Genomic DNA, 20,574 nt, shown 5'->3' on the forward strand with positions numbered 1-20,574 from the left:
ACCCTGGCTGCACGCGATGAAATGATCTTATGACCAATAAAGTTTCTCAGTTCTCCATGTGGAGCTGAGACGCCGCGTAACACTGTGCACATGCTGGTCAATATTTACATGCAATAGCTTCGGTGGGGGCATTTACCGTACACATTTAATTAAGTTTTTAAAAAAAAAAAAAATCTAACATCTTTCTGTGTAAACATCTCATGTTACAACGTGGAGACCTGCGGCTTATTTATGTACAATTTCTTTTTTTAAATTGGTGGGTGTGGCTTATATTACGGTGCACTCTATAGTCCGTAAATTATGGTACAGTGTGCACTTCTCAGTCTGTTGATAAATGAGCAGTTATAATGCCCCCCCCACACAAAAAACTTTCTGACCCTTAAATCATTTGCAAGCTGCTAAATTTAATCTCCCATTTGCACAAGATTATGATCAGTGAACATTTTTTAAAGTCACGTGCTATGAAATGACTTATTCATAAAGGGGCATGTAATAGCAAATATTCAGCCCCGACTCTTCTAAAATGGTTTGTTTAAAGTATGCAGGCAAGTAAAACCAAAAGCCTTTATTCAGTTTGTGTCAGAAGTACAGCTGATAGTATTCTTCGCTCTTGTAAGGTACAAGAACTTACACAATTCTGACAAGGTCTTTTGCTATCTGTGACTCTGAAACAGTACACATCCAATCACAACACTAATCAGAATAAATGGAATAATATGGCTTCTTGATCATCTACACAGTGAACATACTTGTGTCCCCCCCCCCCCACCCCCCAAAAAAAGAAGAAAAAAGAAAAAATCGCACAATGTTCTTTTTATATTTAGAGCATATTCAGATGTTTCTTCTTCACTTGGTCCTAAACACATCCCGACTGTGACTTCACTGTGTCAGTGCCTTAAATTACTATTTAAAATATTTCAATACATACATGAAATACAACCATAGCAAAGTATTACTTCCTTCTTTTACAATGCCAAATCGCAATATCAGTGGCCCCCCGAGTTCTCACTAACCACGTAAACTAAACTTTGAAATTTAGTCATTGCTGTATTCAACTGAATTATCACATTTAAACAGTGTAACAGGTACTATTTCTTTTTAATGTGCTTGTTAAGGCAAAGAAAAAGACTGTTAAAGGAATTTTGTGATTCAATACAGGAACAAGTCACATCTAAAAAAACAAAAAAACATTTCAATCATTTTTAAAAGAATTGCAGTGATGCACTAGGACTAAAACCAATTCAGATCACGGGAATAAAACGCTGGCTGCTTTAAATCAACTTCAAATTTTCAAGTAAAAAAAACAAAAAAAAAAAAACCCTGTCAGATCAGTTTAAGAAGCTTCAGCATAAAACAAAAGTCACTAAAAGCATTTCCAATGTGCAGGCCTGAATGATTTTACTATGAAAACACTTTGCTAGATTAGAATTTAATCTCATGCAATATTTGCCCCATGGCCTCAAGATGAAATAATTTCACACGATATTCCCAGGCTGTATAATATGGTGAACGCAGGATTACAAGAGGAAATCAGTCAATTTTCCTACAACATTAACATTCAAGCACAGTAGTTTTCTTTAAATTGCAAGATGCACAATAATGTGCCATGTGTGCGCTGAATCCTTTAATTGTTGCCACATGGAAGTCAATCTACAGAAGGACAGAAAACGACAACATGAATAACACTTTCTATGATGGATGCTGCAGAAAGTTAGGTATTATTTAAAACGCAGCTAGGCTTCAAGTATTGACAGAAAATTTAATTTCTTCTTCTACATGGGCACGAGTTGGGCAATGAAATGGTTGACTGGACGTAGAACTACAGAACCTCTAACATGCAGTTTGAAGTTGTAAATATTTTTGTCATACACACCTTTTACCACCTTTTAGTTAGAATTCCTTTGCCTCACATTTTTGTCCTTGTGGTTTGCATTAGAATTGCTCTTCCTGAAACAACAAGCAGACAAGCTCTTTAAGACAACCAAAAAAAGGGGGGGAATCTTGGGCAACAATTAAAAACAGGTTGTACTTACAGTGGAGCAGATCCTGAATCATCATCTTGATGACGGTAAGCAGCAAGATAAGAAATAAGTGTTAGCTGATTAAATAGGCAATGTGTCTGCGTTGGTTTGTCAAGATTTAGTGTAAAACAAAAATACATGCCTCCACCCCAACACGTTATAACATCCTCTACAACATGACAGCAATGAGGTCATACAAAATGAATTGAAGCATGACTGCCCGCTGTATTCCAACAAGTACGTCGAGCATAAAGTTTAAAAAGTATTAAAGAAACCTTTTGTAATGGGACTAAATAAAGGCTATGTTCCCCTATTAAAGCTGTGCAACTCCTGAATGGTTTAAACATTATTGCATAATGTCCAAAATAATCTATTACCACAAGGGCTCATGCAAACCAAGCACCCAAGGCGCAAGAGAGGAGAGAAACACTGCGATGGCCTGTCGAATAAAAAAAACGTGACAAAACTAATATACAACTCCAATTCCAATGAAGTTGGGACGTTATGTGAAATGTAAATAAAAACATAATACAATGATTTGCAAATCCTCTTCAACCTATATTCAATTAAATACACCACAAAGACGTAAATCCCTTCGGCTGCTCCCTTGTTTGCACTCGGGGTCACCACAGCAAATCCAAGGTGGATCTGTGTTGTGTGCTGGGGTGTTTGGCTGGCTTGGTTTCTGTTTTTCCCACCAGGTGGTATGCATTCAGGACTGAGTGGCTGAGTATTAGGACCTCACCCTGAACACCTGAGGCTTGTTTTCACGTGCAGGTCATCAGGACTCACGGCTGTGGTGTATTCTGTCTTGATCAGAGATTGCTGCATTTAAACCTTGAATGCACAGTGTGTGATTGCCAGAGACTCGACCTTGTGAGCAGACGTGTGAGATCGACGTCAGGAGAACAATCTCACCATTGCGGACGCAGAGACCGCTCCAGGTTTGACGCCACAGTCTGTGAAGGAGGATTGGGTGAGGTCTCACGCTCTTCAGCACACTTCCTGAGGTAATTTGGTTTTGGTGACTTTTATGAAGTAATGACAGTGGATTTGGTGTCCCTCACACCTTGTGTTAGTGAGCTGTCACATTATGCTAATTGTCTAATCAGCTTCTGCTGCAGTGGAGATTTGAACTGAGTTGTTCCATGCCTGCAGGGTGAGAAGCTGATATATATACAACCGCTGGCAAAAATTATGGAATCACTGGCCTCAGAGGATGTTCATTCAGTTGTTTAATTTTGTAGAAAAAAAGCAGATCACAGACATGACACAAAACTAAAGTCATTTCAAATGGCAACTTTCTGGCTTTAAGAAACACTATAAGAAATCAAGAAAAAAAGATTGTGGCAGTCAGTAACGGTTACTTTTTTAGACCAAGCAGAGAAAAAAATTATGGAATCACCCTGTAAATTTTCATCCCCCAAATTAACACCTGCAACAAATCAGATCTGCTCATTGACATTGACCCTATGCCATGACATTGACCCTGTCTTTTTGCAAGGAATGTTTTTGCTCTACCTCACCTTGCCAAATGCAGATTCATCACTGAATATGACTTTCATCCAGTCATCCACAGTCCACGATTGCTTTTCCTTAGCCCATTGTAACCTTGTTTTTTTTCTGTTTAGGTGTTAATGATGGCTTTCGTTTAGCTTTTCTGTATGTAAATCCCATTTCCATTAGGCGGTTTCTTACAGTTCGGTCACAGACGTTGACTCCAGTTTCCTCCCATTCGTTCCTCATTTGTTTTGTTGTGCATTTTTCGATTTTTGAGACATATTGCTTTAAGTTTTCTGTCTTGACGCTTTGATGTCTTCCTTGGTCTACCAGTATGTTGACTGTGAACAACCAACATCTTTTGCAACATTGCGTGATGATTTACTCTCTTTTAAGAGTTTGATAATCCTCTCCTTTGTTTCAATTGACATCTCTCGTGTTGGAGCCATGATTCATGTCAGTCCACTTGGTGCAACAGCTCTCCAAGGTGTGTTCACTCCTTTTTAGATGCAGACTAACGAGCAGATCTGATATGATGCAGGTGTTAGTTTTGTGGATGAAAATTTACGGGGTGATTCCATAATTTTTTCCTCAGAATTGAGTGATTCCATATTTTTTTCCTCTGCTTGGTCTAAAAAAGTAACCGTTACTGACTGCCACAATCTTTTTTTCTTGATTTCTACAAAATTAAACAACTGAATGAACATCCTCCGAGGCCGGTGATTGCATAATTTTTGCCAGGGGTTGTATTTAAGCCAGGAAGTGTTTGCTGATTGTGTGCACCCTTTTGAGCTGTGTCTCTCTGGGTGGAGAGTGTTGGACTCACCTCATGTTTTCTTTCTTCACAGACTCGGTTTGTCGCGGCCACCTGGGGGGTGTCGGCGGGGTCCCTGGGTCCAAACTGCTGTGGCTCCGGACCGTTTGCACTGCTGAGAGCGCGCCGTGTTTTCACCTCACCAGACCGGACATTTTTGGTTGTTTATCACTGCACTTATGATTATTAAATTCTGTTATCTTTTGAACCGTGCTCTGCTTATTTCGTGCTGGGTCCTGTCAAACGCTGGGTCGGTGCTCCGACCGCATCCGACACATAACAGATCTGCATGTTGAACTGGCACAAGTTTTACACCGGATGCCCTTCCTGACGCAACTCCACATTACATGGAGAAATGTGGCAGGGGTGGGATTTGAACCCAGAACCTTCTGTAATGAAACCAAGCGCATTAGCCACCACCCCTGCCCAAATACACCACAAAGACGATATTTAATGTTTAAACTGAAACTTTGTTTTTGTGCAAATATTTGCTCTTGTTGAAATGGATGCCTGCTACTCGTTTCAAAAAAGCTGGGACAGTGGCAACAAAAGACAGAAAGTTGATGAATGCTCAAAGAACACCTGTTAGGAACATTCCACAGGTGAACAGGTTCACTGGAAACAGGCAAGTGTCATGATTGGATATAAAAGGAGGATCCTCAAAAGGCTCAGCCATTCAAAAGCAAAGATGGGCCAAGGATCACCACTTTGTGAACAACTGCGTGAAAAAAAAGTCCCAACAGTTTAAGAACAACGTTTCTCAATGTTCAATTGCAAGGAATTTAGGGTTTCCATCATTTACCGTCCATAATACGTATAATCAGAAGATTCAAAGAATCTGGAAAACATTCTACACGTAAGGGCAATGCCGAAAACCAACAATGAATGCCCGTCACCTTCGATCCCTCAGCAGAACTGCCATTAAAAAAAAGACATTCTGTAAAGGGTCTTACTGCGTGGGCTCAGGAACACTTCAGAAAACCATTGTCAGTAAACCCAGTTTGTCGCTACATCTATGAGTACAAGTTAAAACATTACCATGCAAAGCGAAAGCCATACATCAACAACATCCAGAAACACCGCCGCCTTCTCTGGGCATGAGCTCATTTAAAATGGACAGACACAAATAGAAAAGTGTGCTGTGGTCTGATGAACATTTTAAATTGTTTTTGGAAATCATGGACGTCATGTCCTCCGGACAAAAGAGGAAAAACACCATCCACATTGTTAACAGCACAAAGTTCAAAAGCCAGCATCTGTGATGGTATGGCATGGGTTAAAGCAATAAATTTTCATCTGACTGAAATTTTTTCCTGGCAAAAATCAATGCCAGCAATTCCCTAAAATGTGGCGTAGTGGAGGCATGCACACTTTTTTCCTCAATAAATACAATAAACATTATACAGTATACAAATCTATTTTAAATAGCCTCTAAGGAGAGAGAGACAAAGCATAAAAAGAATGCAAAACTTGAACATAAAGGTACATAAAAGGGTAGTGGGGGTGGGGTGTAGTCTTGATTCTGGGGGTGCCCCCCAGAACATTTTTTTAAAGACCAAGTCAAACTTTATGTATTCTGGTGAATCTTAACAGGTATGAAGCCCTCTGAAACAAATAAAACTCACTTCAATCTGTTAAGTAAAAACACAGTATTGATTATGGGGGGTCTGGGGGATCTCCTCCAGAATTCTTTTTAAAAGAGCAAGTCAAATTTTGTATATTCTGGTGAATTTGAATGGGTATGAAGCCCTCTGAAACAAATAAATCACTTCAAAGTGTGAAGAAAACACACTATTCATTATGGGGGGTCTGGGGGTGTTCCCCAGAATTTTTTTTAAAAGTGCAAGTCAAATTTTGTCTATGCTAGTGAATTTTAATGGGTATGAACATATTACAGCAAGAGTCCACAAAAGTATTTTAAAGGCCTGACTAAAGTGTAATATGTTATATTTAATAAGATATTTTCATGAAAAAAAGACAAATGTGCAATTTACTGCATTTAATTTTTTCTTGTGTAAAAACACAGCTTAGATGTGGTTTGACCGAAACAAATTGTCATTAAACTTAAATAAAACGGATGAAGGGGAGGTGTAAGATTCACTAGGAGTTCACAGGACAGTTATTTATTTCTATATTTATTCATTTATGTTCATTATTAGTTGGTTTTACCTTTTCTGTTGTGTCTGTTTCTCAAAAATTGTATTGTAATATTATTATTATTTCTGTTGTTGCTATTATTATTAATATACAAATAAAAAAATTACAATTCGTAATACATTTGACTCTTACGACAACGCTAAGCCATTAATTATTTATTATACAGAAAGAAAATGCACACAGACTGTGCTGAAATGCAAACAGCTTAATGCTAACTTTAACAATAAAAACGCCATAGACATGCTAACGCGTTAGCATGGGTCCTGTTTAAGTTATAAAATACACCTATCAACCGTTTTAGAAGACCATAACAGGTCGGTTTAATATAAAAATAAAAAAAAGACATATGCTCTTTAGGGTTTTTTGGCGGAGGAAATTAAGATAAAGCGAAACCATCGAAACAGTGAGTCGGATCAATGTTTCATTGGTTCAAAGCAAAGCCACACCCCGCTCTACTTGGGGAAGGTCTGCCAATGTTCCCACATAGACAAGGAGGAGAAGGACCGTGGCTCATGGCAAGCAGTAAACAGAGCAGAGAGGAGTGAAAATTCACACAGTCCCTTCCTCCACAGTCCACGCTGACATTGCTGCTGCTTTGATCAGCGCAGAGGGGGATGTTGCTTTGACAGTGAGACTATCACATTTCGGCCCCAAAACACGCATGACACCACGTGCGCACGCATATGTGTGGTTACATTTTCCAAATGACAGAAATCCATCGTGGTGACGGAGAACTTTAACCCATGTGGCATGGGGGTGTGTTAGTGCCCATGGCATGGACAACTTGCACATCTGTGATGGTGTTAAGGATTTTGTATATATGTTATCACTGTTAAACATTTGTACATTTGTCTTCTTTCTCATGAGAACGGTGTTGTGCTGTTTTGCACTTCACCCTGAGAATGTACGTGTTATTCAACCTTGTTTTAGCTTTGTCTTCTTTCTCATGAGAACGGTGTTGTGCTGTTTTGCACCTGTCTTAATGCAATCCTGAGAATTCAATTTTGTTTTAGCACTCTGGGGTCAATCTGAGCTGGGAATGAAGGGCTGGATGTACTTATTATTATAATATAACTTTGTTTTCGCAGCCTCTAACGACTGGGAGTAAGAGAACGTTTTGACTATTGTGATGTGGTGTTTAGTGTGAAGGAGTGTGAAAGACAGGACACTTCAGGCAGATGCAGAACAGCTGATACCTGCAACAGACGAACGAGATGTGCTGACCTGAAAGTGTTCTTCCTTACAGCTGCACTTATTGACGTATGCGTTTATGTTATTGGAAGAAACTTGTCTTGCGTCATCACCCCCACCCTTAGGACAAGTTTTTTGTTTATGTGATGAGGGCGTCTCTTAATAAAAAGAGCGGAAAAGCAGGCCAGACTTGAGTGTAGCCTTGGTGTACAGCCTGGCCGCACTCCGCGCGTAATATTTGACTTTCTGTCTCACTGGTGTTTCTTGACTCTGTCTTGTTAAAGGTTTTAAAAATGTTTGGAGGAGAAAATACCCAACAGATGGCACCATCAATGCTGAAAGGTACATCCAGGTTTTGGAGCAACACATGCTGCCATCCAAGCAACGTCTTTTTCAAGGACGTCCCTGCGTATTTCGGCAAGACAATGCCAAGCCACATTCTGCATGTGTTACAACAACGTGGTTTCATAGTAAAAGAGTGCGGGTACTAGACTGGCCTGCCTGCAGTCCAGACCTCTTGCCCATTGAAAATGTGTGGCGCATTATGAAACGCAAAATACGACAACGGAGAACCCGGACTGTTGAACAACTGAAGTCGTACATCATGCAAGAATGGGAAAGAATTCCACCTACAAAGCTTCAACAATTAGTGTCCTCAGTTCTCAAACACCTGTTGAGTGTTGTTAGAAGGAAAGGTGATGTAACACAGTGGTAAACATACCACTGTCCCAGCTTTTTTGAAACGTGTTGCAGGCATCCATTTCAAAATGAGCAAATATTTGCACAAAAGCAATAAAGTTCATCAGTTTGAACATTAAATATCTTGTCTTTGTGGTGTATTCAATTGAATATAGGTTGAAGAGGATTTGCAAATCGTATTCTGTGTTTATTAACATTTTATACAACATCCCAACTTCATTGGAATTGGGGTTGTAAATCCTGCCAGATATAGTGGTAGTACTCACACCAGAGCATGTACAATGGACTATAAAACATACTCAACCCCCTGGGCTTCTATTGTGTACATTTAAAAAAAACAAAAATAAAGAAAAATAAAAATCAAAGTGCCCTCCAAGGGTTTGCAAGAAAACAGCAGGTGGCAGAACGATTTTCTAATCTTATGGAAGTCTACTGGTTGAAATTAAAATGCGCATCACTAGTAAATAAAATCTCAAATAAGCTGACTATTCTAAATAAAATGTTAAAATACTGATATATTGTGTCTTATTTTTGGTGCCATGTACCCAGAGAAATTAAGTGCAGAAGGTTCCAGATTCCAACCCTACCCCTGCCACCTTTCTCCGTGTAATATGGAGTTGCATTAGGAAGGGCAGCCGGTGTAAAATATGTGCCAAATCAACACACAGAATGAAAACAAGGGAGCAGCTGAAGATGCTCTCAGAAATTCATAAACTTGTGAAATTTATCCTGATTTCACCTGCAGCTATTAAACACTCAAACATGAAGCGGTGAGGAATGTGGACTTTGATGACATCATGTAGGGTATTGCCCCTGAAGGCCCTCTACTGAAATTAATGGGAAAAAAGTTTTTTTACAGTGTGAAATCAGTGTTTTTTTGTGGACTTTGATAGTAAATACATCAAAAAGTTTAAAATGTGTGTTTTAGGAGGATGTAGTCACATGACTAGTGATGTTTCTTAGGTGGAGACTTTCCAAAGATAATATTTTGAGGAATAAAGTGGGAGGCTTTTTGTTTTTATTTGAGTGCCTCTGGGACAGCCTGCAGACGTGAAGCACAGTACAGCATGAAAAGGGTCTTCAAAACATGGCTCTAACCACAGATTCAATTCTTTCCATTGGTGGACAGGTGGAGTGACTTTCAGATTCAGTAATATAGTCAGTGCCTGACATCACATCATGATTATGGATCAAAATGGCTATCAATCTGTTGTGCATTTTTCAGACGGACTGGCTTTTTTTTTTTTTTTTAAACCTTTTATCAAGTTCATCAGCACTCGCACAAGTTAAAGAGTTGGAAGTAATGATTTATAATCTAGTACATTTTTTTTCCCTCAAAAGAAAGTGTTGACTGGAGTGAGATATGCCCTTTAAAGTTGTTGAGTACAGTTGAGGCAATTAAGCCGTTTGGCTGCCTACACCTACTAAGGGTTAATTTGGCTCAGTCATCACAGCAGACTTGCTCCAATGACACATTTGGCAAAAATCGTTACGATGGAAACCCTCCTTAAAGCAACTCCAGGGGTACAGTTGGCCTTGAACTAGGGACTTTTTTTTGGGGGGGAGGACTGTTGTCACAGATCGAACGGTCCCCCCTAAAAATCATTATCACATAAATTCACTGCATCTGTTCACTGCATCTCCATCATTTCAAAGGGTCACATTATCACCTTGTTTCTGCTTAAAATGGCCTCATTTTTGCTTAAAACAGACTTCAGAATGATTTAAGAGGTTTTAACTTGTGATGGTTAATAATCCCATTAATCCCTTTGATCGATTTGGTTGAAGAGAATCCATCTCAGACCACCTGCTGTGGTCCCAAATGATACATGCGCAGTGAAGGCAGTGTGGACCAATTTATAGGGGGGACTGTTTGATCTATGACATGGGCTATGCCACTGTTCTGCCTGCAATGTTATAGCTCAGTCTTTAGGTATTTTATTTGTTTATATAACTACTGTGTTTTAATGTTTATGTATTGTTTTTCCTCAAAGTTCTGTTGTGAAGTATATACAACATAACACATCGTAAATAACATAGCTGTAAGTACTATTAAAAGTGCTGTAAAAAATATTACTGCTAAAAGGAAGTGGTGTACAGCGTGTTCTCAAATAGGCTGTAAGCGATAATACCCAACTGGTTTAAAAAAAGTTTGTTGTAATGTTGTGCATGTAGCACCCTGTGTGTCCGACTGCACTATCATGAAAAATTGTACACTTGTGCTGCAGCTGGCATTATGGTGACAAAATAAAAGCCCGCGTGGTTGTGAGTGCATTTTATAGGCACTGCACTCAAGATAAGGCAAAGAGTCAGCCAGCTTTGTGGCAATGAATGAGACACATGGTTGATGACACTGGCTGTGACAAAAAGGTTTACATGTCATTACCATGCACAAGTACAAGATGCACACAGCATGCATTCAGAATAGACGCTTAACAAAATGTTAAACTACCCAATTCAACTCCAGTTAGAGTGCGTCATTTTACTCTTTCATTGGCTCAAGCAAACACATGACCAATAAATTAAGTAAAACATTCAAAGATTGGATTACAATATGATTTGTGGGGGCCAGTGAAAGAGTGACCAACATTTTTGAGTACATTCCTTTTTAAAGTGGTGACTATGAAATTAGTTCATTCAGGCTGCTGCTTGCGGTAATATCAGCGCAACCACTTCAGTCTGACATGCAGTTTTTGTTCCACTTACCAAAATGCAAAATCAGCAGCAAACAGAGAAATAAAAATATAAATAATAAAAATAATAGTTTATCAAAAACTGCACAGCGGTGGAAGCATATACCACAAATAAGTCCTGATGTTTATAAAAAAAAAGTCATAATAAAATAAATAGGGAGGGATAAATAAATCAAAGACAGGAAGGGTACACATTTAAAAAATGCATGCAACTACACACTTGGAATCTCCATAGGCTTTGCCTTAGTTTACAGCTTATTATTTGGGGATGCTAACATTTCACAGCTATGCTGGATGTGTGATGGGACAGTGCACCGCTCTAACCGCAGATTGGGAAATGGCCATTTCAGAGACGTTTGCATACATTTATGCCTCTGTCAAATCTATTCAGTTTACAATTACAGTGACAAAGTTTGGGCTCCTCTGAGCTTTTACACAGATAACTATTACATCAAATTTAGAATGAAAGGAGAAAAGTAGTAAGGCTTCCTTATATTAAAATTTGTAAAACTCTTCCCTTTAAAGTCACTTAATTGTACAGAGACTCAGTTTCTATGAAGAGCCTACTCATTTATTACATCATTCATTAATAAATTTTGTAAAGTAACGCAAGACACTCAATTATACATAAATACTGATGCATCGAGCCACTGATTTGCCTCAAACAAAACAACTTTAAAACACGGAAGCCAATTTCTTTTTATAGTTATTGAAACAAACCAATTATGTCATAAAAAACTATATGTGTACAAGTCCCAGAGTGATCAAACTTTTTTTCTTGTTCATAAAACTAAAGTGTATGGAGAAAAGTGGACAGATTTCACCAACTGCCAGACAGTTCTGCCCAGGCTAGAGCCAACACAGAGGGTAAACATGGCACACATACCGTCATTGATCTCATCTGGCTTTCTCCTCTTCTCATAAATGAAGATGATAGTAACCAGGATGATCACTTCAGCCACAATGCCAAGAAATGGCCAGAGAGCAGCCAAGCGACTACGGACGCGCAGCTGGATCTCAGCAGATTCGGTGCCAATGTCACTGGTGCCAGAGCAGATGTACAGTCCTATGTCTTTTTCAATGCTCAGCTCCGTAATGGTCAGAGTGGATTTCTCAGGGGTGTTCTTTATCTCATATCGATCAGTTCCATTGGCTATAGCCTGTAGATTTTCATATGAAAACCCATTAAAAAAAAAAAAAACTCCAAGACTAAATTAAGTGAAGAATCATGTCATTTTGCAAGTCTGTCAGAATGTGAAGTCAGTGAAATATTTGATGGAAATGATACAAATTAAGAGCATTAATGTAACAACGCTGAGCGATACATACTACTTTGTTGTCCTCTCCCTCCTGTCTGAACCAGTTCCAGTCGGTGGGCAGTGGGTATCCATGGCTCACACAAATCAGCACAGCTTTGTCATTTTCATTGCCATGTTCAGAGTGCTTGTAGGCAGCAACATGGGGAGTTACTACACCAACAAAGAGAACATATTAGCTTTTTGAAGTGTTCAGACTGCACTCACAAAATGAGCGACTGCGCACACAGGCGACTCATGAATAGGGATGGGTATTGATAAAATTTTTTCGATAGATGCCATTATCGATTCTGCTTATCGATCCGATTCCTTATTGTTTCCCTTATCGATACCTTGTAAATTTTGTACTAAAAGTAAGCTTTACAGGTTTTCTATGCATTTCATTGAGTCTTAAAGTAAATAAATATGAAATTGGTCACTGTATCCTTGATCTCTGGACATACACAACAAAAATATAAACGCAACACTTTTGGTTTTGCTCCCATTTTGTATGAGATGAACTCAAAGATCTAAAACTTTTTCCACATACACAATATCACCATTTCCCTCAAATATTGTTCACAAACCAGTCTAAATCTGTGATAGTGAGCACTTCTTTGCTGAGATAATCCATCCCACCTCACAGGTGTGCCATACCAAGATGCTGATTAGACACCATGATTAGTGCACAGGTGTGCCTTAGACTGTCCACAATAAAGGCCACTCTGAAAGGTGCAGTTTTGTTTTATTGGGGGGGGGATACCAGTCAGTATCTGGTGTGACCACCATTTGCCTCATGCAGTGCAACACATCTCCTTTGCATAGAGTTGATCAGGTTGTCAATTGTGGCCTGTGGAATGTTGGTCCACTCTTCAATGGCTGTGCGAAGTTGCTGGATATTGGCAGGAACTGGTACACGCTGTCGTATACGCCGGTCCAGAGCGTCCCAAACATGCTCAATGGGTGACATGTCCGGTGAGTATGCCGGCCATGCAAGAACTGGGACATTTTCAGCTTCCAAGAATTGTGTACAGATCCTTGCAACATGGGGCCGTGCATTATCCTGCTGCAACATGAGGTGATGTTCTTGGATGTATGGCACAACAATGGGCCTCAGGATCTCGTCACGGTATCTCTGTGCATTCAAAATGCCATCAATAAAATGCACCTGTGTTCTTCGCCCATAACAGACGCCTGCCCATACCATAACCCCACCGCCACCATGGGCCACTTGATCCACAACATTGACAGAAAACTGCTCACCCACACAACGCCACACACGCTGTCTGCCATCTGCCCTGGACAGTGTGAACCGGGATTCATCCGTGAAGAGAACACCTCTCCAACGTGCCGAACGCCAGCAAATGTGAGCATTTGCCCACTCAAGTCGGTTACGACGACGAACTAGAGTCAGGTCGAGACCCCGATGAGGACGACGAGCATGCAGATGAGCTTCCCTGAGACGGTTTCTGACAGTTTGTGCAAAAATTCTTTGGTTATGCAAACCGACTGTTTCAGCAGCTGTCCGAGTGGCTGGTCTCAGATGATCTTGGAGGTGAACATGCTGGATGTGGAGGTCCTGGGCTGGTGTGGTTACACGTGGTCTGCGGTTGTGAGGCTGGTTGGATGTACTGCCGAATTCTCTGAAACGCCTTTGGAGACGGCTTATGGTAGAGAAATGAACATTCAATACACGAGCAACAGCTCTGGTTGACAGTCCTGTCAGCATGCCAACTGCACGCTCCCTCAAATCTTGCGACATCTGTGGCATTGTGCTGTGTGATAAAACTGCACCTTTCAGAGTGGCCTTTTATTGTGGGCAGTCTAAGGCACACCTGTGCACTAATCATGGTGTCTAATCAGCATCTTGATATGGCACACCTGTGAGGTGGGATGGATTACCTCAGCAAAGGAGAAGTACTCACTAACACAGATTTAGACTGGTTTGTGAATAATATTTGAGGGAAATGGTGATATTGTGTATGCGGAAAGTTTTAGATCTTTGAGTTCATCTCATACAAAATGGAAGCAAAACCAAAAGTGTTGTGTTTTGTTGAGTGTAAATAAAAATAAACAAAAAACGGTGTTTCGCTTTGAAGTTATTAATTCTGACTGCACTCTATCGTTCTAACTTGACTCGGCAGAGAGCCGCGCAGCGTTTGGAGCTGTGTAATCAGAACGGAGGCCGATTCTCGTTTCCTTCTCGCAACAAGACAGGAGTCCCAGTTAGTAACTTTAATCCGCACAAAAGTGACTCACGATTGACATATTCAGGGATGAAAGTGAAGGAAAAAAAAAAAAAAAAAAAAGCTGAAACCCAAAGTTACCCCCCAACACCACGTGCACGAAAATGTTTGAATTCTAGAAGCTCTGAAATGCAATCTGGGACTATTCCAGACGATAAACTGGAGTGAGTGCAGCATCCACTTAGGTGAGAATATTCTGCTCTTACTAGGATGCAGCAGTTTTCTAGTTTGGCAGATAGTTCTGGAGGAAATCACTTAAATTAACACATTGAAAATATGGTTTGACCGAAACAAACTGCCATTAAACTTAAATAAGACAGGAATGAAATGGAGGTGTAAGAGTCACTAGGTGTTCACAAGAAACACTTGTTTATTTCTGTATATATGTATGTATTTTTTTATGTATGTTCATTGTTAGTTGGTTTTATATTTTCTGTTGTGTTTCTATTCAGGTTCTTTGTCTCTTTCTCTAAAATTGTATATAATAAGTATATATTGTATATAATTAGATTATTAATATATAAACAAAAATAAATTTAAAAAATATTACAATTTGAAAACAAATGTACTCGAACGTGATGAAAGCTGCAACTGCTTGATGCTAACTTTTAACATTGAAAATGCCATAGACATGCTAATGCATTAGCATCGCTCCCATTTTTAAGTTATAAAATACATCTATCAACTGTTTCAGAAGACCATAACAGGTCGGTTTAACATAAAAAAAGGTAAATAATACTCAAAGACGTATGCTCTTTAGGGTTTTAGCGGGGGAAAATTAAGCGAAAGAAAGAATAAACGAAGCAATAGATCGAAGCACTGCTTCAATCTACGAACCACTGCTTCGATTGGTTCAAGGTTCAAAGCAAAGCCACGCTGCAGAAAAGTTGATTACGGACCCGCTGCAGGGTCTGTAATCAATGTAGCGAAATTATAATTTTCCTGACAAACACCCCCCAAAATAAGGGCCACTCTGAAGGACCGATAACAGAATCGTTATGCAAAAAGCTTATTGATGTCGGTGGATCGAATAATTTCTTAACGATACTCGAAAGGAACCGGTTCTCAATACCCATCCCTACTCATGAAGCAAGTAAACGAGCACCATTGAACGTTCTGGCACACAGACAGATCAGGTCAAGTCATAAGCAAAGCAACAGCATTGTTCAACCCAGAAATTTTGGAAGAATAGATGGAATTTGTTAACTTATCCTTTTCTTCCACAATATAAGAATAAGAAAGAACTTTATTAATCCCAAAAGGAAATTATTTTTGCCACAGTGCCGAAACAGTGACGATTGGTTTAAAAAAAAGAAAAAAAAAGAAAGAAAACTGAGTACAACATGTTTATGCAAGATGACTGAAAGACACGTGCACAAGGTGTTTGACAGCACTGCACATAGTGCTCAGTAACTGAAAACTTATGTATTCATCCTGCAGAAGGGGGAGGAGTCAAACAGTCTGATTGCCACAGGTAGGAAGGACCTCGTGTGGCGTTCTGTGGTGAACCTCGTAACCAATATTAACCTAAAAGCCAAAGTGTACCAATCTAGAGTTGTGTTGTATCACTGTCTCTGTATGAGTTCAGTCATACAACTCATGCGAGTTCAGGAAAGTAACAGAACTACAGAAGTTGACGTTTTATGAACGTATACAATTTCAAAGATGTGACAGTCGCTGAATAGAGATGCTATCAAGAATTTTAAGTCTGTACAGAGTGAGATTCTGTGATTTGTGCAAAAATCAAATAAACTTAAAATTGCTACTGCTATATGTAAGGTTTAAACACAGGAACAAATGCTATGTTTATGAATGTTTTTAACCTTTTAAACATTATTTATGACCATTGCATAACATCAAGTGACATGAAATGTTAAAGATAATTTCCTTAACTTAAACTGACAAGTTGTGGCTCTTAATAGATTAAAAAGCATGATAAAGTTTGAATTCTTTATTTTATTCCACTTTGCATGGACCCACTGATTAGCTCAGGCAATGAGGGGCCATTAGCTGGAAATATTAATCACAAATTTCTATTTTTTTTCCTACATTTCAATTCCAATGTTGCAATGAGTCATTGCTCTTTGAAAGAATGTACTCTCATATTTAAGCAATATTATATCAATGATGGTTAAAAAAAAGTCTTTAAAAAATGACATTTTGATCTCATTTATCACAATATTTTCTGGCAATATAGTGACCAGCAGAATTTGTTATTGTGAAAGAAAAGTCTTTGCTAAGCCTAACAATGACATCAAAATGAACTTACTTTTGACTTCGATTGTGTGTTGCACTTGCGGCTCAGTCAGGAAGACACATTCATATTTTCCACTAGAATGGTAGTTGATATTATCCAATCTATGGAAAGAAAAACAATTGCACAAACAATTGCGAAAAACAATTGCACAAAGTATTTTAGAATTCTCTGTGACAAGCATTATACTGTTTGTACACACAAGAAAACCAAGACATCACATTCATTACAATAATGTAATGTGATGAAGTCACATTATGTGCAGAGATGTGATGTGATCTGAACCAAACTGAAAATCAACAGCATCTTGTTACTGTTCAATGTTTTGGGAAAAAAATAAAGCTACTCATCTATGCGGAAAATATTATAAAGTTTTCCCTGCTAACAATTGTACTTCTCACTGGGCCCACTTGCCACACAGTACTGCCTGCTTGCTCTCTAAAGGGAAATTAAGGTCAGAACAAATGTGGGGGTTGCTCACGACTGTTTATCCTGCCAATGCTCCAGGCATGATTGCATGTTGGCAGAGCTAGTCCCTCTGCTAATCAAAAGCAGCAAATGCCTGAAAGATACCCCTAGCTTTGCTGCTAATGGTTTGCGAGGACAGGAATAACAAAGGCACGCAAGGGGCAACGTGGAAGGTACAGAACAAATGCCACTTACAGACTGCAATATGTACATCAATGCCCAGTATGTTGCCATCTTTACGTGGTCAACACGCACAGTGCTGCTCAAAACATTTCAGCACATGAAGCTATGTCCAGCTTTTAGAAATAGTGGGTCTACCATATATTGTTACCATACAATAAACATCCAACAAACTGACCAGCTCAGACAGTACTCATATACTGACCAGTGGGTATTTACACCATCTACAACATATATTGCTATTGGATTATTGTGTGCACAATGTGTCCACACAGACACACATACAAACATGCAGTGCAATCTATGTTCATACAGCCAAGAAACAAAATCAAGTCAAAGTGAAGGACAAGACTTGTGAGAAAGTGAATAATGCTCTGCACGTAAAACAGACTAAAGCTAAACAGTTGATGAAGCTACTCACTTGAGGACAGTGACATGACTGTCAGCTGTGGACTTTGAACTCTCAAGGATTTTACCATTATGGAGCCACTGGGAGCCTTTGACTGGAAGGCTGGTATCTGTCAGGTTGCAGCTGAGCACAGCAGAGGTCTGGTTGATGACCTCAGCAGGTTCTGCAATGATGTTTGGCACTTAAGGTAAACACAGGGGGGGTAGAAAAAATTACAAATGATTCCTAAAAGCTTCTACATGAAAACATTTCTACTTTTGTAAATATCTTTGAAATCCATAACACCCTCAATCTATCAGTGAGATTCTATTACCATATGAACCTATCTAAAATGAGAATTGCTTTACAGTGAACAATAAGTGATCCACGAGTAGACAACACTTTTGGAGGGGGATATTTGGCCCCTTCAGGCCACTAAATGCCATATTTCACCAGCAGAGAAAGTGATTGGTGAGGTTTTCCAATAAAACCACCAACTGGAAAACCTTCATGTTTTGAGGTTAACATTTTCACTGGATCTCTTAGTCAGGGAGAGAGAAATTATTTTGTTGAAACAGTTTACACTTTTTTCCTTTTATTCCAACTGAAGTGAGCGACTTTCAGAAAATGCAAGGTCTTAGTCGAGCAAAGTTTCTTTGAAGCCAGTTTTAAATTCAACTGGCATACCTTTGCATGAAATCCACACTAAGAAGGTTAGTAATTTGGACAGTTCGCGTTTCCCCATCCCTGCTGACACAAGCCAGTAAATCCCCCAAAAAATACAAACCCCCTTGACCAATGGCCAAAAGTACTTTGTCTACTCCTCCATTTGTAATCTTTTACTGCTGAAGCTTGATTTTTATTATTTATTTTTAGTGGAAAAAAAAAAACTCAACAGCTGTCTCAAATGAAATTAAATTTGATGCAAAAAAGCAGAAACATTGCTTTCATGTTTAAATTGAACAAACAACACTATAGTATCGTAATGCAGTGTTTTTACATTGGCAATATTTACTACATCCACTAAAACTCAGAAGTGCAAAGCTTGAAATGTAAAAATGTTTTATAATTTACACAACCCATGACTATAGTAATATAATTCGATAGTGTTAGAACAGTTAGATTTTAAGCTTAATCTTGTTCCAGTCACAAATATGGGCTGGGATACAGTTTTTATGCCAAGACAACTGTTGAGCATGTTCAATTACGACGCAATTCAATCTCCATCTTAAATAGAAATTAAATAGCCTCCACCCATTTTTAAGCCAAAACCAGTCCATCCAAAGTGTGCATATTCAAATAACCTTCAAGGAAAGGTAGAAAGACCTCATCCAAATGGGGAGATCTGTCCCACCAGAGGAAAAAAAGGGGACTGGAGTCAAAGTGGAAAACAAGTGGACTTGTAGTCTAAATAAGGTAGAGGGAAAAGACATTTCAAACATGCAGAAGAAGCAACAAGAGAATTTAAAAGATAAATACGTACCAGCTAATCAAAAAGATAATGATGAAATGTGAACTTTGTTTTTGCCTTTAGGTGCAGAAATTATTCAGTGAGATTATAATAAAAATACTTAACTACATGGCAAAAAGATGCCTCATGCCTGAGAATCCATCTTTAAAAATAAGTTGCCATCTTCCGCACCTACAAGCTAGTAGACTATTAGCAAAAGGAGTGATTTAAAGACACGCGGAAAAGGGTATGCTTGATGTTAGTATTGATTAAGGGAAATGTCACCAAACATTGAGTGAGAAATATCAGTTTACCTGACCCGATTTTTTCAAATAAAATAATTCAATCTATTATTCACAAGTTTTGCCATACATGTGAGAACTACTGGGGTAGTTCTCACAATAAATAAAAGTTATCTTACAAATGACATGATTAGACATGGGGGAACTGTCAGGTACTACAAGTTTAGGAAGCAGCCCAAGGAGGATTGTGGTCTGATGCACAAGATTTTAAAAAGGACAGAGGGTCAGCATAGAATGGGTGAAGCAAGCTGGAGAAGGCATTGGACCAGGAACTGAGTCTAAAAGGAGCTGAATGGCCAAGAACTAACGCAGAGGTAGCCCTCATCCTTCCTCTGCCACTCACTTTCAATCACAATAACATTTGCCTGTGAGCGTATCCACTTGATTTTGGGCATCTTCTTCAGCTCATTGCGGTCAGGGTCGTTGGAAGCACGGCACTCATATGTGCCCGAGTCGCTGAAGTCGAGGTCACTGAGGTGAATGGTGCTAGTGGCGTGTATGGTATATGTGGCATTTATTTCTACACGGTCATCCCGTGCCCCATCAAAGAGTTGGGTGAAGGTCTCATTGGGTTCCTCACCCTCTACAACCACCACTGCACCTCAGGGATGGGGTTCCCTATCACTTCACAATGCAGCTCTGCGCGGTCATTGATGAGCTTCATCTGAGATAAGGGAGACTTGATGAAGCCCGCTGAGCATCATTTACAGTCAACACAGCAAGTAGAGAGTAAGAGGTTTTTGACCATGGTAATGTAGAGCAAGCCGGATGATGTCATGGGATTGGTGGTAAAATGCAGTGATGGAAGAGAGAGATAAGCAAGTAGGAAAAAGAAAGAATAAAAACAGTTAATAAAACAGATGAAAGCAATCACATGGGTCAGAGCAACATTTTGACAAAACTATATTGAATGGCA

At 39.2% G+C, this 20,574-nt stretch overlaps 1 protein-coding gene across 1 annotated transcript; it reads right to left on the reverse strand.

Moving 5' to 3' along the window:
- Positions 1-1,392: 1,392 nt before the first annotated feature.
- bsg (basigin) lies at positions 1,393-20,355 on the reverse strand (the record flags this gene model as incomplete). The annotated part of the gene is given in 9 exon segments (XM_034179193.1): positions 1,393-1,650; positions 1,874-1,947; positions 2,034-2,058; positions 11,962-12,235; positions 12,405-12,544; positions 16,886-16,974; positions 17,940-18,108; positions 20,002-20,247; positions 20,250-20,355. Coding segments are annotated over 8 exon segments (1,110 nt in total), but the record flags the coding sequence as incomplete, so codon positions are not given.
- Between the last annotated feature and the right edge of the window lie 219 nt (positions 20,356-20,574).

This window comes from Thalassophryne amazonica, chromosome 10, assembly GCF_902500255.1.
Source record: "Thalassophryne amazonica chromosome 10, fThaAma1.1, whole genome shotgun sequence".
In the NCBI taxonomy this organism is placed as follows: Eukaryota; Metazoa; Chordata; class Actinopteri; order Batrachoidiformes; family Batrachoididae; genus Thalassophryne; species Thalassophryne amazonica.